This window comes from Corvus moneduloides, chromosome 2 (assembly GCF_009650955.1).
Source record: "Corvus moneduloides isolate bCorMon1 chromosome 2, bCorMon1.pri, whole genome shotgun sequence".
NCBI lineage: Eukaryota > Metazoa > Chordata > Aves > Passeriformes > Corvidae > Corvus > Corvus moneduloides.
In genome coordinates this window covers 71,464,722-71,481,716 of record NC_045477.1, presented here as the reverse complement: position 1 = coordinate 71,481,716, position 16,995 = coordinate 71,464,722, and the positions used below count along the sequence as shown (strand labels likewise).

Here is a 16,995-nt window from a genome sequence, read left to right as displayed (position 1 = left end):
TTTTAGAAAAGCAGGTCCTCAAGCAACTGTGGAGCAAAACTGAGAGCAAATTCATAGCCACAGTGAATGGTACACAATTCTGTTTCCAACTGCAAGTCACATTTGCACTAGCATACTTTCAACATGAAATTGAAAAAGTCTCTTAAGATCATACTAAGATTGATTTGAAAATAATATATATTTGTCTTCTAGGCATACCATGGCCTTCTAACGCAATTAAGTTTTTTTTCAGGTAATTCAGTTACTATTTGCAAAAATCCAGCACAGTCTTTACAAAAACTAAGTAAAAACTTCAGGAGCTAAGTCGATGTGAGTAGCAAAGTTCTGACAATGTTTACATTGCACACTGAAGAAGAGCATTATTGCTGAAATAGATTCTTTATTTCTTGAAACATTCCAAAACAGCAGTATACACAGTTGTAATCAAATATTAAGTCATATGCCATTATAAGAAAGCATTGATTAGTGCAACTGGATTTTGTAAAAGATCTATCAAAAAGATTTGCATTAAAACTCATTTTCCATAAGCAACTGTTAATAAAACATTACAATTTTATTCTTTGTAATAAAGTACTGAAAATCAACAGTAGTTTTAATGATCATTGTACCTTTGTAAGTGCAACGTGATTTATGCTGCCATTTTAAATACAAAACACTATGACAATAAATTAACAATTCAACACATGGTGATAGACCAACAAAAACCACGCTGACCCAGCTGGATGACAATTTCCAGTGAATGCTACCTTTTTTTTTGTGCTTCTGCAACATAAATATACTGCTTGGTATTGCCAATGGTAAGATTTTCTAAGATATGTTCCTAGAGCTAAAAAAGTACATTACCCCCAAAAATATTATTTATGGCACAGAAAAAGTTAAATTATCTCTCTGTAGTTCAAGGTTCAGGCAAGTTTAAATGAACTTAAGTATACAAAATAAAATGTATTGAAAACACTAGAAAAAAATTCAAGCACATACATAAGTACCCCAAAATTCCAAATAAAATGCATGATGCCTTTACACTGAATAAATTATCTCAGAACTTCAATACGGCAAAGCTGCCCAAAAGGAAAATCAACTAGTTCCTTCCAAGGAAATATTCTGGTATTTTTCACACATGTAATACTTTCTTCAGTTCCAAATGCCAACACTGCCATTGTTAGTCTGATAACAATGCAGCTGTTCAGGTAACTGATTAAGTGCAACATTAGTATTTGATAAGATGCTCATTTTTTAAAAATGACATGGCATTGTAGATGGTTACAGATTAAGATCCTGGGCAAAATAATACTGCATGACCCTCCTTTTCCAAATCATTGTTACCCAGCCAGCTGGGTAATGAAATTCACACTGTGTTTTCCACTGTTGAGGGGCAACCTTCATCAATAGCAGCCGTCTCTCCAGTTCCCATCCCGCATCGTGCTCAGTGACGACAGTGGCTTTGGAGGCTGAAGGAAACTGTATTAACCAAATGACAGGGGAAAAAAGAAAGGAAAATGAAGTCATATCTCCTGTGAAAGATCAAGGTAAAAGACATAATTTACTTCTGCAGTGACAACGGCTTTGGGGCTTGCTCAGAGATATCACTCTGGTGTATTTCTGGCTACACATAAATGCATATGTAAAGATCTATGGTGAAATTAAGGCCACTTCCAGTGAGAAGAGCATGAAAGATTTGTAAAAAGGAATTGAGAGAATAATTGTAATCATGCATGAGATGCCTCTAAACGGCAAGATTTGGTTTTTCAGGGCTAAAGACAATAAAAACATATTTTTGTCACTATAGGCAGCGGAGATCTAATGGGAAACACTTTCCAGAAAGCTATCGTGCTCAGCACGCATGAAAAACCAGCAGTTTATAAAAATACTGTGCAAACAGCGACGAATTTTATCGGTTGAAGAACTCCACCGAATTCTGCTCCAGACCCTCTTTCCAGGACATGTGACAATGTGTTTCCAGAGCCACCAGTTCAAGCACTATGACTCCTGACAGGAACTCACCATCCTCTGTGTCCCCACCCTCACACCTGGGCTGTATCTCCTACTCATCAATGAGGACTTCTAAAATACTTCCTGACCATTATCCAAACCCTCCAGCTACTACTGAGGCAACCATTTCAAGTAAAACTACAAAAAGGAAAAACAACCACATGACTTGATCTAACTGCCAGTTCACTGGTAACACATCAGGCTCTATCTCTGATTCGCCACGTGACGTAATTTTGTCACACCACAATTTGCTGAAAAAAATGTTTCAATTTTGTGAAACTATTACATATAAAAGCAGATCTCAAGCCTTGTTTTCACACTACTCTGCTTTTGCAGTAAGTTACTTATGCCTCCTTTCCCTTCCAAATGCTTTTTACTGTAAAAAGGCAGAGGTATCTTGTGAAGCAGGCAGCCAGTCAACTCTCAGAGCAGCTCCAACTCTCTGCTACAACTGCTTTTTAAGTAGCAAAAACACTACTTAAATAAAAATAGTTGGTTAAACTTAGATTCAGCCAAGCTGCTTTTGTGCAGCTCCACTTTGGTGCAGCATCACTTATCTTTGATACAAATCCAGTTACTTGTGACTAAGAACATAATCTGCCTCTGCTATTTTCTGCAACTGCTGCTTTGTTTCCAGAAAAAAAAAGAAGCAAGTATGTTTAATAATGTTCAAAAAAACCCCAAATCAGGGCAAAAAAAGGAGAATAATTAGCTAACTTGAAAATAATTCTAATACTGCTATGTATCCAGAGGTGAATCTCTGCTACAGGGCACTGACAGAAAAATGTGCCAGCACTGAAAACCATTTCAAACAAGCACAAGCTGTAGGTATCACATTACACTGTTTGAGACAACAGAGTTTTGGAGGGATTGTAGTGCATTTCTACTTTTCCATCACCAGCTGGATAGCAGTGACTGGCTCCAGTGCAAGGCAGCAGGAACAAGCAAGCCCTGGCTCCACAGGTATGCTTACATTCCTGCCACAGTTGTGTGTGGTGTGTGGCATGATCCAGACCCTGAGCTGCTGACTGACTTTCTGGCTTTAGCTGGAACCTGCCTCACCACTGTGGACTTGTCTGGAAACTGGGAGTGTTGCCTGACCCTGATCACCATCAGCGCTGCTCTAGGCTGGGCACTGCGGGGCAGCCCAGCTGTCCCACTCGGCTCCCTGCTCACCCTGCCCTAAGGGAAGGTGCCCCCACTGCCCCTCACACTGCACAAGGCTAAAACACAGAGAACTGGAAGGTGGGGTCTGCAAGAAGCCCTGAGATTGGAGTTGGAAAGGGCTGAGGGTTGTGTGGATCCACTCAACAGGAGAAAGAAAAAGGTGCTGTCTGACTTCTAAGGCTAAGAAGAGATGGATTGTACCATCACAGTTTCTTTACACTCCTTGAATCTTGGAGGATAAGGAGAAAAGCAGTTAACATTTAGCCAAATTATTTATCTTGGCTATTTTAATTTTATATTAAAAAATATTAAAAGCATTCCCTCATCCAGTGTTTTATCCTATGCAGTAAATACTGAAGTTCCGTAACGGAACCCCAATATACTGTGTCTAAGAACCTATTTTAAGTACTAAAATACCACTAACCTGGCTACTTAACAGTCTGGCCAAAGGTAGGAAGACAGATTTGCTCTGAGTGTGCACTTCTCCCTGAACATCTGATTTATTTAAAAAAAACCAACATACCTGTTCTATTTTTAATCAGGTCATGACTAAAAACACTATTTAAGTGTGAAAGAAGCTAGACTCAAACTGATAATCATTCATAATCTAATACCATTCATTAGAAATTAACACAGTGAAAAAAACTGACAAGTGAATTCCTTCCAAGAAAAGTCTGTACGAACTGAAATTGCCTGTATTTTTCCTAATGAATCAATAAAATTAAACGAGGGTGTTAAAGAACTGGAGGCTGAGCTCCAGTCTTTTTGACTGAGCTTTGCTTTTCAAGTCCTGGGAACTCTTCATTCCCACAGTGCAAAGATCATCCATCTTCAAACTATCACTGGTTTGGCTCTATGGCATAGGATGCTGCTAAAGTACATTTGAAGGAAAGGAGACAGGAGCCCAGACTTTCTGGACTGTAAATAGCTTTGTTACTAATTTGAATCAGCTTCTAATAAAAACACTGTTGAGAGTACAGTGTCTCACCCTCTCACTGAAACCTCTTAATTCTGTTTTTCTTTAATACTGTCTGTTGTATGAGAAGTTACAAAATAGCAAGGGACTGGTCTTCATGACCCAGAAAGGCTTCCTCACATGTTGCTATGAAAGATTTAAGAGCTCTGGAGAAGAACATGAAGTGAAGGAAAGGAAAAAGAAAAAAGGAAAGAAAACCCTCAGCTATAAAGAACTCTAACTGAGAGAGATCCAGCTGAGAGTAAAGAAAGCTATAATAGAAATCTCATGGTACAGTCTTCATCAAAGAAGAAACCTGACGGCTCTTTATCAAAGTTTCACCACAGTTGGTCAAAATCTGTTGTCAGTCACATCAGTATAATCCCCAAGTAGCTCAACCAAAGACAGAATGTGAACAATTGAACTTATTCTGGATCTAGCCAGTATGTAGTGAAAAGTACAAAAATGATGAGAGCTAAACAGTGACAGTTCATCCAGCAGACAATGAGGTGGTCACACAGCAGGCCCTCACAAGACGAGGGATGTTTGCAATGGGAAGAAATAGTTGGAGGAGTTAACTCAAGTTGAGAGAAGTTTATCCTTGACAAGACTTAATTCCTATTAATTACAGAACATGCAGCTAAGAGTTTAACTCCCAGCTATTACAAGGTGATTAAAACACAATCTCTTGCATCAAGCTTATTTTATTGTTTGATTTTAAAGTAATTAATTTGAAGATGAATTTAGCATTTTTTTCCATGCAAAAAAATGCATTTGCTTAACAGTACAGCTTATTGCAACTATGTGATATTCTAAGATTCCCTGTGTGCCTATTGTCTCCCAGCTGGAATTGAAAAGATGTTCCAAGACTGTACTATCCAGGATATTTCCTTCCTCCCAATGCTGTAATGGTACAACTTGCATTTGTACAGACTACTGCCATTTACAACAACAGGGACGCAGCTCTTTCTATCTGAGCACTCTAAGACTTGCTCATGCTGTGACACTGAAATAGCAGTAGGCAAAAGTCTGGGAGAAGGTAAGACACATCAGTTAATGATACGAGGTTTCCATTTGTTTGGATTTCTTACTGACAGGTGGCAAGCCATTCCTATTTACATGTGACTACACACGACCCATTATCACAGTTTACCAGGGGCTACCAGCATGCATTGTCCATCACTACTTCTGGCAAGCAATCTTGACCCATTCAGTGGCTCAGCACTGGGAGACAGAAAACTTATGTTTTATAGCTTCATATTCAGGAGGTAAAAAAATTCCACAATTTAAGCCTAAGCCATCCACATAGAGACTGAGGCCCGTTGAACCCTCACCTTCGAACCGGCTGTGCAATTTTACTTCTGGGAATGCCACTCCCATTGACGGCCAGCGACGGTCTTGGAAGAGCACTGCGCCCTACAATGCCTTGACCAGCAGTCTTGTTTGGCATTGGGATCCCAGTGTTGGAATACAGCTGCGAGTTGCTGGACACTGGAATACTGCTGTTGTTACTACTCCCTTGTACAGTTGGGCTTACGTAGGCAGTAGCTTTGAGAGGCTGTCTGACAGACACTGGAAAATGTCCCACACTGTGAACTCGGTGTTGAAGCTGTCCTGGTGATGGAACTGTGAAGAGCGATGGAAAAGGAAGTAACAAGGTCACTATGCAACAAATAACACCAGGTAGTTATGCTCATTTCTAGATAGATCTGAATAAAGATAAACACATCATTACGCAACTTACTTCCTGATTACAAACTGCTGAAAAACCTCTTGGATCCAATACTGTATCGAGTAACAGTGCACTGAACTAAAATATCCCATTCCACCCCCATCCCTAAAAAAAATCCCAGTCCATCTTGATCCTTCTTTCTCCCCACAGAGATTAAATTAGCCATTATAAGCACATTAAATCCATCTACACACTTAGAGCTTTAAACTGGAGAAACTGCTGAAGGTATAAATTAGTCACTGTTAGATGATTTTGATTTTTGTAAGATGGCCTGTAACAACCACATCTTGTTCAAGCAACATTGCATTAAAGCATTATGAAGCATCACAGAAGTTTAAGCTTTGTGCATAAAAACAATAAAAAGGCTATAAAAGGTCTTGAATGTAACAGCATATTCAAAGGCTGATGTTATGCAAACTATAATTTTAAATCAATGCTATGAGCTCCAGAAGCTTTATATACAGATTTTTCTACCCAATCCTGCCCTCTGGTGTACATTTGGCATGCATCACTTTCCAAGTCCACGTATCAAAAGCAAACTGTCAAAAGCCTGAAGCATATAAACTAAGACACTACATTTAGAGCAACCCTTTTTCAAGTCTTTGAAAAAAGAGTATCTTTAAACCATTCAAAGACACAGGAAAAACTGCAAGGGAGTGACTCAGATTATACTGGCAATATATTGTTATGAAACAGTTATAACATAGCTCCTGAAATACTCCAGCACAGCTGCTTATCATAAATAGTTTTTTAAAAGAGTATTTCAGGAAAATGGAATTTTATAAACACACGCATATATAAGAGCATGAACACGCAAATAAATAGGTATTTCTAAAATATTAAATAAAATTAAACTCTCAATGCACAACCATGAAAATCCATGTGGGAATCTGAACTGTTTCCATTCTCCTGTACAAGCAGGACAAAATACAGTAAAATAAAACCATCAGTCAAGAATATTTTTCAGAAAAGAGGCAATTTAATTGTTTTGAAGACATTTGTAACTTCTGCTCAAATTTGAAAGAAAAACACCCAAAAGAAAAGTTTTTGCCAACTTCTCCCTTCAAAATCTCACAAGAAATGGAGAGCATAAGTTAAATCCTTTCTTCCCAAATTCTTTTTTCCTCTTTTCTTCTGCCTGTGTCCAGTAACATCCACTTTTCCTATTTCCACTCAGAGAACCTCAGCTACAGTGCTAAAAAAGATGGGTTTGGATCTTGATCTATCTTGCTCAAGTTCTACATGATTCATCTACTAGATCAATACCCCCTCCATCCCCCCATCAAGAAGTCACTTAAATTAAACCAGTTACAGAGCAATTTAAATTCCCCCACTCAACAAGTCTATTATACTTGAGAATATAACCCTCTGTTTACTGCATTTCCTCAGAAGAAAGTGGCTCAACTTCAGTAGGAGAGAGGTCATGTATTTTAAGACAATGTTTATACAGTGTACTGTACAACCAGCATTGTATAAATTACCAAGAAAAGCAGTTTTCAATTGTAGTATCAAAACTAAAAATGTCATCTCACATGAATTAATTGCATTTTTCGTGTTTCTACAACACTACTACTTATAAAAAATTCAGTTTTAATGCTGGCACAAGATGAATGGGCAAAGGAAAAAAAAGTGAAGAAATTCTCAATAACAAGACTGGCAGAACTTGCTTTCCAAAATGGAAACTTTGAAAATCCTGAGGTGTATTAAAATCTGGTGCAAAAGAACAGTTTGCTTTTAATTTTTCATAGAACAAAGGGTCAGTGACCGGGACATGTATTCTACTGCTTTATCGATCCCTTGCACGCAGCCAAAGAACACACACAGGTACTTACTACACGACTGCATCCTTGAAATCCCATTACTGGCTCCATGCAAACTGGAGTCAAAGCTCTGACTATTCCTCACAGTGACAGGAGAACCAGCAAAGCCAGCAGTACTGCTAATGGTGGGGGTACTTGGCATCCGAGTGAGGTTAGGCATGCTTCTGCGGAGTTTGTCTGGAGCAAAAGGAGACAACATCCATAATCAGGTCAGAATTTCCAAAGAACACAAGCCACCTCCATGTAATTTCTGTAGAAAATCAGAATTATAACAAACTATTTCAATAAAATGAGAGGTTTTGCTTTACCAGAAGAACATGAGTATGTTATTGACAGCCTTCAAATTGAACCATTATGACTACTGTAACAGCATGATTATTCACAATTTTAAAGACACCAACAGGCAGTACAGCTTCGGAACTGCAAGGATTTAAACAATGAATAATGATGAGTTTCACATAGATGTGTAAAGTAGGTCAGGTGAACCATGCCCTAAATGTGCCTGTTTCTTTGCAGTGAATACAAAAGCAAGTCTGCACTGGCAGTCAGACACAGCTATTTATTCTGTGGATGTCTAAAGACAGGTAAGATAAATCCATCCTAAGTGACTGAAGTCTTGCTTTCAGGTGCCAATAAGATGCTAAATAACTCCATTCTGAACCTAACCTTGTTAGCATGTTAAGTTTCTGCAGGCAGCCACGTGCAAAACCTGCAAAGTCTTGATGCTGTTCAGTTGCTTGAAGCCCTGGGTTGATGTAAGAATTTTCAAATCTGGTGCTTCTCCCTCCTACTTCACTTGTGGTATCTGATTTAATAGGCATTTTCAGAATAGGCTTTTTTGTAGGGCTTTTCACAAAAAGCAAGCTGCAAATGCGCCCAATATTTTCGGGGGGGTACAACAGCTAAGGCAAGTGTCTAAGAGGTCAAAGGACGTCTGCAACCCCACTCACACCAGTGCATTTGAAGAAAGAAACCAAAACCTTCCTGACATCTCAAGGCAGCTTCCCAACCATAACACCATCAGGTAGTCTAAGGGAAAACTCTTTTGGTCTCTTCTGCCGTTGGGCCAAAGGGAGATGACTCAGTTTTGTACAATCAGAAGAGACTGGCAAAAAGGCACAGACTGAAGGACCCGATCCTGTGACGTGACAGACTTCAGTAAAGCACCGCTGCGGGAAAACAGTGGGTATTTATTAAATTGTCACTGACAACATCACCAAGGTTTGCCTCTTGGCCAGGTTCAGAAACAAGCGCTGCGCCCTGCAGAGGTGGCTATGTCCCTCCTCATAGCATGGCCAGCACAGAGGCCACCAGCTGCTGTTCCTGACATAGGTCCCACTGGCTGGCAGTTGCCTGCCCTCTGCTCTCACACTGCAACAGAAAGCACAGCTATGCTTGTCTTGTAACAGCAGCTACAACTGCTCTCTCCCACAGAGAGCAGGGCATTTCCAGACTGATGTTTTGGTTTTATGCACAGGAACAACACAGCACCCTGCCTGGAACCGCTGGCATGGGTCGACCTCCTGGCTCATACAGGGCAAGTTCAGTTCACAGAAACAACAGATTTATTTAGAAATCTCTGTTGATCAGTCCACATAAATACACAACCTATTTAGCACCATCATTAGCTCCTCTAATCCTTAAAGCTGCTAACAAGTGGAAAGTAATAAGATGTGACAGTACAGTTCTACCTATACAAGTTCTCAGGACTCACTAACAGTAACTTCAGTACATGTGATGCCTACATAACTCCAGCAACCTGTGTCAGAGAAAGGCTGTATCTATCTCCACCAGGAAATGTAAGGTTTGAATCCCTGGAAACTAGAGTACAGTCAAATCCTAATAAAGAACTACTGTATGGACGATTTTTCATTAAACGAGTCAGAATTGTGCTTCAGTGACTAATTACTGACAGTGGCAGACCAAAACTCTCAATGGTACAGCCATGAACATTAGCAAAGGGATTACCACTGTGGTGCAGCCAGGTACTAAGTATTAATATCAGTGATGTAACAATGATAGAACAGTTATCAGGCTTCCTAAACTGTCCTGGGGATGCAAACAATAGCACCCATACAGCTACCGTATGTATCTATTTCTAAAATAGTCAAGAATTTTGCAAACTGAAGAGGGAACTGTCACCCTGTAATGCAATCCTCGGGCAAGAGAGGCAAAAAAATCATGAATATGGAATGTCTGTAGCTACTGTTAATTCTGGAGTCCTAGCCTACCCTTTCAAAGTCCTAGGTGAAATCCTAATTCAACATTACAGAACTTGAGGAAAAAGAGCTTGAGCAGGATGATGGTAGGGAAGATGGCACTGCATAAAATTGCTTTTTTTAGTATCATTTAGTATCTTTGGACTCTACATGGTCTTCCACTCAGGGTCTGCATCAGCCACCCCAGCATTATTTGTGCCTTGAACTGTCCAGTGGATGCAGCTACAATAGCAGAAAAATAGGTACAGAAGTAGCTTGGATTTCCTCCATGTCTTGGGTGGCCACATGCCTCCTGTTCATTAGTCCCTTCTTGTTCCAGCAGTTTGCTCTGCTGCTGATTCATTCAGTCCTCAGGCAGCAGATTCCTGCTGCACCTGTAAATTCTCATCCATCAAGCAGCTGCGTTACTTCTTTGATGGGTCCTTGTGTCTGCTGAGATAAATGGCCCTGAAAAGCAATGAAAATACCAGGTCAGTTTTGTGTTTGGGGGAAAACCCAGAAATGTTCGCCTTGATGGCATTTTGCAGCTTTCATCTCCTTGGATGATGCATCCTCTTTCATCTCCTTCTTGAAGTTTGTTCTGTCACCTGCTTCCCTCCTAAGAACAGCAGAAATAGTCTTACAGATGTTTTGTTTGTACATGAAACACTGGCTCTTGCGAGCTTAATATATGGAAGCAGAAGGTGGGAATTATATGATTTTAATATTATTTCAGGCCACTGAGATGTGACTAGATATGAACTTGCTGGAAAATACGAGAAGAAAACAAAAATATTTTTCCAAGCTGCTTTCCTTTTCAGACCTCTTTGCTCTCCTAAGACTGATGAGAAAACGAATAGAGAGGAGAAGTAAAGGAGTAGAGATGTATTCTCAGCTGAGAATTCATTTGCTCATGTAGTCCTGTTTGTGATGAATGCTGGAATTTGCTACAGTTTCTGCTACCTCTTCTGCACTAATTTGCTTCAGTGGCAAACCTATAAAAATCATCAGTTGCTTGCAGTTTGTTTTGTTAGGAAGATGTGGATAGTAACACCAGTATGGGACTTCAAAGGACCTACACCCGTTCAAGAAATTACTGGATGTGGCGCTTGATGCCATGGTCTAGTTGGCAAGGTGGTCATCAGTCAACTGGACTCAATCTCTAACAGCATCCACAGTTATTACTGTGACCCACTACTGAGTCTCAACTATAATTTAGGTTGAAATGAATAGGGTGTTTAAGTAGAATGCAGCCATATAAAACATCACATATGTATCTTTGCCTTCCCCAGCCTTCTCCGAGACAAAATATCATGACCTACAGCCATTGACTTCTTGAGGTATTTGTAAGTGTGAAGAAAATTCAAGGATAGGTCATGCAAGGGGAGTTAATAATCAGCTCCTGGTTATTACCACCTTCTAAGAATAAATTATGCATATACACATGTGCTTGTCATTTCATGACCTTTCTCTAGGCAGCATACACTGCCCTTTCACATACTTGCAGTAGAATGAAACATCAAAAACTTCCTACTGCATGTTTACACTTTCCTCCATATGTGGCATCCATGCTGAATTAGCCCATTGCCTCTACAGCACAAGAAAAGGCCACCCCACAGCACAGATCATATTCACTACTGCTAAAAACAGGTCAAAAAGCAGGAAAAAGTGTCCCTTCTTTGTCAAACATTGCACAAAATTACAGTGAAGACAGCAGTTCGCCTCTCACCCAGCTGCTTCAGTTCTGATTTTTTGCCAGGAAGTTCTTCCACTGATACTATTTCTTCTCTGAAGTCAGCTCGGGATCAGTGGTCCAGCTTCCTTCTGGCAGGACACCAGAACAGGCAGCACCTGCCTTCTGTCTTCTGATCCCCTCACCGTTGGTGGCCGTCCCTGTTCCACTGCTCCTTTTTTTCCCTTTCCCTGACCTACTACTATCACCAGCCGAAGATTAATTCCATGTAGCACACAAGCAGACCTTGTTCTCGGAGCAAAGCTACCTCAGAAGAGGTACATTCTTGGTGGGAGGCCAGATGGGGACTTCTGCAGCAGTCCTTGGTCAGTATCATCTTCTATCTGCCAAAATGTCTCATCCAATGAGGTTCTCCTTACAAGGAGGGCTTATGTAGACTGTACAGTGAAGTGTCTTAAAACGCATTTATTCCTTCACTGTTATTCTCTGCAAGTGTTGTCTGTGTTTTATTTGAACAAAAGGACTCCCAAACCTCACCAAAAGTGCAGGAGTGTGATACAATGAATCACAATTATTTGTGTCTCAGAGAAATCTGTATCACTGTTTGAGCTATGTTAGCAGTTCCTTACACATATTTAAATCCTTCACACAAATCCTGCAAATTCAATTCTGCCTTATCTGTATTGTAAAGTCAGGGTAAAACCATAAGGAAAAAACCCATGCTTCTTGATTTTAATATTATGTAGACATTCAGAGTGCATTCTGAAATCCTTAAACTTGTAGACTCTATTACAACTTCACTTCACTGGATTAATTTCTCTTCCTCATCTGTGAAGACTTGAGATGAGTATCTGCATTATATTTGTTATAATTATAACATTTGTGACATCCCAAATACACCAGGGTCTTTTTAAAGGTCTGTGGAATCATCAGCTGATACAGCAGAGACATCAGTGTGTAAAAACACAAATACAGACTAAAGCAAGTCCTTCAGGTAAGTGAGTGATGCCATTCTCAGTATTGTCAATACCTACATTTTATTCAGAATTACTACTTTACCTCGTCCTGGCTTCACAGGAATATGTCTCTCACCACAGATAGTTAAGAGCCGATTAAAGATTTTTCCACTAGCCTTCTATGAGTTCCCCACTGATCACTATCCTCAATATAATGCAAAGGTGGCAACATTAAGATTATTTTCCTCATTTTCTGTCATAAAGTCTGCAACAATTTCCTAGAGAGAATTTTTCCTTTCTTACCAAGCAAGAGAGATTCTGAGCAGAAAACACTTCATAAGTCTATGCTGAACCCATATCTAAACACACTGTACTGCCCTTGAAATGCTGCTCTTCTATGGTGTCTGGAGTTTGCTTGGAAAACCCAAACAACAAACAGAAACCACATTTGCAGCTTTCAAACTGAGGCAACAGCCAATGATGTCCATAGTATTTTCAAAGTGTAGGCAAGAAAGTAACTCATAACTATTAATTTCTGGAAAATAAAAGCAAAGTTTTTCAAGTGAATGGCATCTGTGGCCTGTTTATGAAGGTATAAACGAACTTAAAAACTTAGCTAAAAACCAAGCTAAAAATCAACATGAAAAGCTAATGGAAAATATTTATTAAGATTAACCAGATTGAATGCATTGCTACACCATGAACCACGTATTATTCATCCACCTTCTCACTGTATTATAATAAACTCCTTCTTTACCTGGAATAATTTGTCCAAAGTACAAAGTTTCCAATTTTCACATATCATAAAAATGTACACCTTAAAATGCACATAAAATAAGGGGTGCCAGGATAAAAGGTTGTGAGCAAGCTGCTCTCAAGATAGGGAAAGTGGGCCTGAACACAAGAAAATCAATCCTATTTTCAGTATCTTGTCTATCCTGGATTTTGATTACTCTGGATCATTTCACAGCACTATAGTTAACCATTACCTGTGGTTTCAGAAAATCGGAAGTATAAAGGGCAAAAATACTAACAGCTATTAAAAATTAATAAAATTACTGAACAAAAATAAAATATATTTTTAAAAAGTTAAAGTGACAGCAGGTACTTTTGCATCAAAGTAACTAAAAGAATGTATATTTATGGACAACATAAAGCAGAAACCAGCTTGGTTTTATGACTTTCGGTGGTATTTCTTATATGAAAATTACTATATATAAAGTATTCTTGATATTAATAGTTAGCAGTGTTTTAAGTTGCTAACCAATAACTTCTTCAAATTAGACTAAGGGGAGAGAGATGTAAGCATAAATCTTTCCACTGCAAACATGTTAAAGGCTTTATTAAAGTATAAAACACACACTAACTAGACAAATTCACTTCAGCTAATTACAACCGGTACTCAAGAGGTGTTCACCTCCTGTCTCTTTCAGATCTTCTTTAAATTAACTATTTCTGACCCACCAACCAATTAAAAAATCCCTGAAAATCAGAATACCTTAAAAAGTTTACAAATGGAACTCTTCTGATGTAACTCATCATTACAGAAAATTCAGCTGATTTAGGAAGAGAGTGTAATTAAACAAGGAAAACAAAATTTCACACAAAGCTTATCTATTATTATATTCTTGCCAGAACTGGCAATAAAACCTACTAGAAAGCAAAGATAATACACAGACTCTACAGACAGTGGCTGTGAAAATGCTGTTTAAAAGGTAACAACAGGTACACCTACAGCCCATGCTACAAGTGGCCCCAGATACACTTTAAACATATTGCAACATATTTCACATCTAAACATATTTAGATTGGCACACACCTGCCATTTTTGATAGCATTTACCAGGAGCCATCCAGTACAGCAAGCTGTTGGGGACTGGCAGTAAATATGACTGGCACCATTCATTCAGACATGAGTGGGTTAAGGTGAGATAAAGAACCTGGACCTGAGAGTGGGGGCTACATGGTGTAGTGTGGTCCAGAAGTATGTAATTTTATCTTCAAATAGATGTACAGCAATTTAAAACAGGGCCGTGTGTCAATTTTACAGCAAGGGCAGCACTTTGCTACAATACACTGCCAAGAACAATGTATGAGCTCAAAAGCATAGCTTCCAACACAGCTGGAAAACACCTGAGAGACTATTCTCAACCCCAGAAAAGGCAGAAGATCACCAGAGCAACAGAAATCTGCTACCTAAAATGGAACCCTGTGGATGGAGAACAAGCAGACCTTTGGCTATACTTAAGAGACCAGACATCTGGTGCACAGGTCAGTGCCTATGTGAAGGTACCTCATGCCACCTCAGAGATCCTGGGTTGTTTATGGAATCTAAACAGCACTGACACAGGGTGATGGTGAAGCCAAGGTGCATCAAAGTACCTCATGTAGCTATATCTGGGCAGCTGAATTAGACCCTTCATACAGAGGTGGGCATCCACATCTCAGCATTTAAATGTAGGTGCTTCTCATCAGGCAACCAATATTATACTCCTAGAGTAATTATTATTAGAGTTTTCCAGGTTTATCACACCTTCAGTATATTTTTTACAGGGCAGGTAATTAGGTACCTCAACTAGAGTACCATACCAAACATTATGAAAAGCAAGTAGGGCAGCATCCCTCAAACTATTTGCCTAAAGGCAAAAAATTGTAATTAAGCTAATACATGGACTAGTTTGAGGGAATATTGTGTCAAAGCTAAATACTGGGTTTTTTACCCCAGACTGAGTGTCAAAATTCAACAGTTACTTGCTGCTTATTCTTCTTTTAAGAAGAGCTCTGTGAATGACCAGATGAAGCAGGGGCCAGACCCTTGACTGCACATACAAGAACGTAAGTGATCTCTCTGGGGGAAGACAGAGGAATAAAGATTTGGAAAGACTGTTGGAATGGCCAAGTCAGCACAGCACATGGTATTTTTGACAATTATTAATTATGGATCATGCTTTCCACATATACTGAAGGCAGAAACTGAAAGTTCAGTTCTTCCATCTTTCACACCCCTCCTTCTCAACTGGCTGGGTAAACTAACAGTGTGGAACACATCATCCATCACAGAGAGCTTCAGACAAATTCTTGTTTTGGAGTCTACCTCCACTTCAACGTGTAGGAATTCTTGAGAGACAATGAAATTGTTGCCAAGAAGGTATGTGCTAATAAGAGGATGTCGTAATACTACGAAGACATACTCAATACAGTGAACACTTGACTCCTTATCTCCTTGTCTGCCAAAAAACACAGCCAAAGTAAAATGTTTCTCACCATCAGTATTTGCCACTTACATGGATCAGAGCTGCATGTGTTAAGAGGCTGAAGGTGTGGAAGCTGAGGAGATAATTCCCTTCTAAAGACAGTGACTATTATAGCACTGTTTGTCATTCCTGCAAACAGGTAACTGCAGTCACATGTCCAACTTCTGGGTGATGCCAAACACATTATCCTCAGAGCTCTTGAGAAAAACGTCAACCAGGTAATAAAATTGGTGGTGTTTTACATTTATACACTTTGTAGTTAATAAACTAGGAGTCTAGTGTTTTTAGTGCCTTAAAGGTTTCCATGCCATTCCCTGCAGGAAATCCAGTGCTTAAGTTCCACTGACATGAAATATCCATGCCTTTCCATGCAGGAAATCCAATGCTTAACTTCCATTGATGTGAAACATGAAAAAATTATTTAAAACACATTTGGGAGCCACATAAAAGCATGGCAACAACACATCATTCTCTTATTCCTGAACAAAAATGCCCCAAAGCCTTCCTTTCTATCTCCCAACATTTCTGCAAGCCCAGCATTACTGTCCCATTCTTGTACCTCCCTGACAAGAAAAGCAACATTAAAATTAATATGGCACAAATGCTGTACTAACAGACACCCACGCTGCTCTACCCTCTGTTAACATCACCTCTCCTTCTATACTGCCACTTGTCAATTATACTTCCATGCCATTACTTTGAATAGAAATGGTTTGGGCACCAACCTGTCATGTCTCATTTTTCAGAAAAGCAACATGCATATATACCTGTAGCAACAAAAATAGCAACTATATGTTGTTTTGAACAACACATTTATTTCCTTGCCCAAGGGTGAGCTGTAATCTGTAATGTTACATACAAAACCCTGGCTGGAAATGGACTGTTTAGAATTAACTTGGGGGGAAGACCCAAGGTATAGGAAAGTAAAATGCAGCAGAGAAAGAAGAAAATTGTGATTATAGTAAGGAAAGAAAAGAAGTAAACAGCAATAATGGAGGGTAATTTAAACAGTGAGTAAGCACTGAGAGACAAATGTTCCAGACCCTAGAACATATCTCAAATGCAGTATGAAAAAGCAGCAATGTCTCAGGATAGTTTGGGAGTGACATTATCTCCAACTACTTTAACAATCAGCCCCTATAAGATCTGGAACAGAAGCAAGGTGTCATAAGCACCCCTCACAGCACAGCTGCATTAACAGCAAACTCAGGAATAAGAAAGAAAATGAAAAT

General features: G+C 39.3%; 1 protein-coding gene across 3 annotated transcripts in view; it reads right to left on the bottom strand.

The window, feature by feature from the left end:
• Positions 1-359: 359 nt before the first annotated feature.
• Positions 360-16,995, bottom strand: part of SLAIN1 (SLAIN motif family member 1) — a 51,135-nt gene continuing 34,499 nt past the window's right edge. For all 3 annotated transcript variants that reach the window (XM_032099998.1, XM_032099996.1, XM_032099997.1), the window contains 3 exons: positions 7,676-7,840; positions 5,446-5,737; positions 360-1,458 (listed from right to left, as the gene is read on the bottom strand). In XM_032099998.1, the coding sequence (XP_031955889.1) occupies positions 1,383-1,458; positions 5,446-5,737; positions 7,676-7,840 (533 nt within the window). In that variant the 3' untranslated portion in view covers positions 360-1,382. The remainder of the gene's footprint in view (positions 1,459-5,445; positions 5,738-7,675; positions 7,841-16,995) is intronic.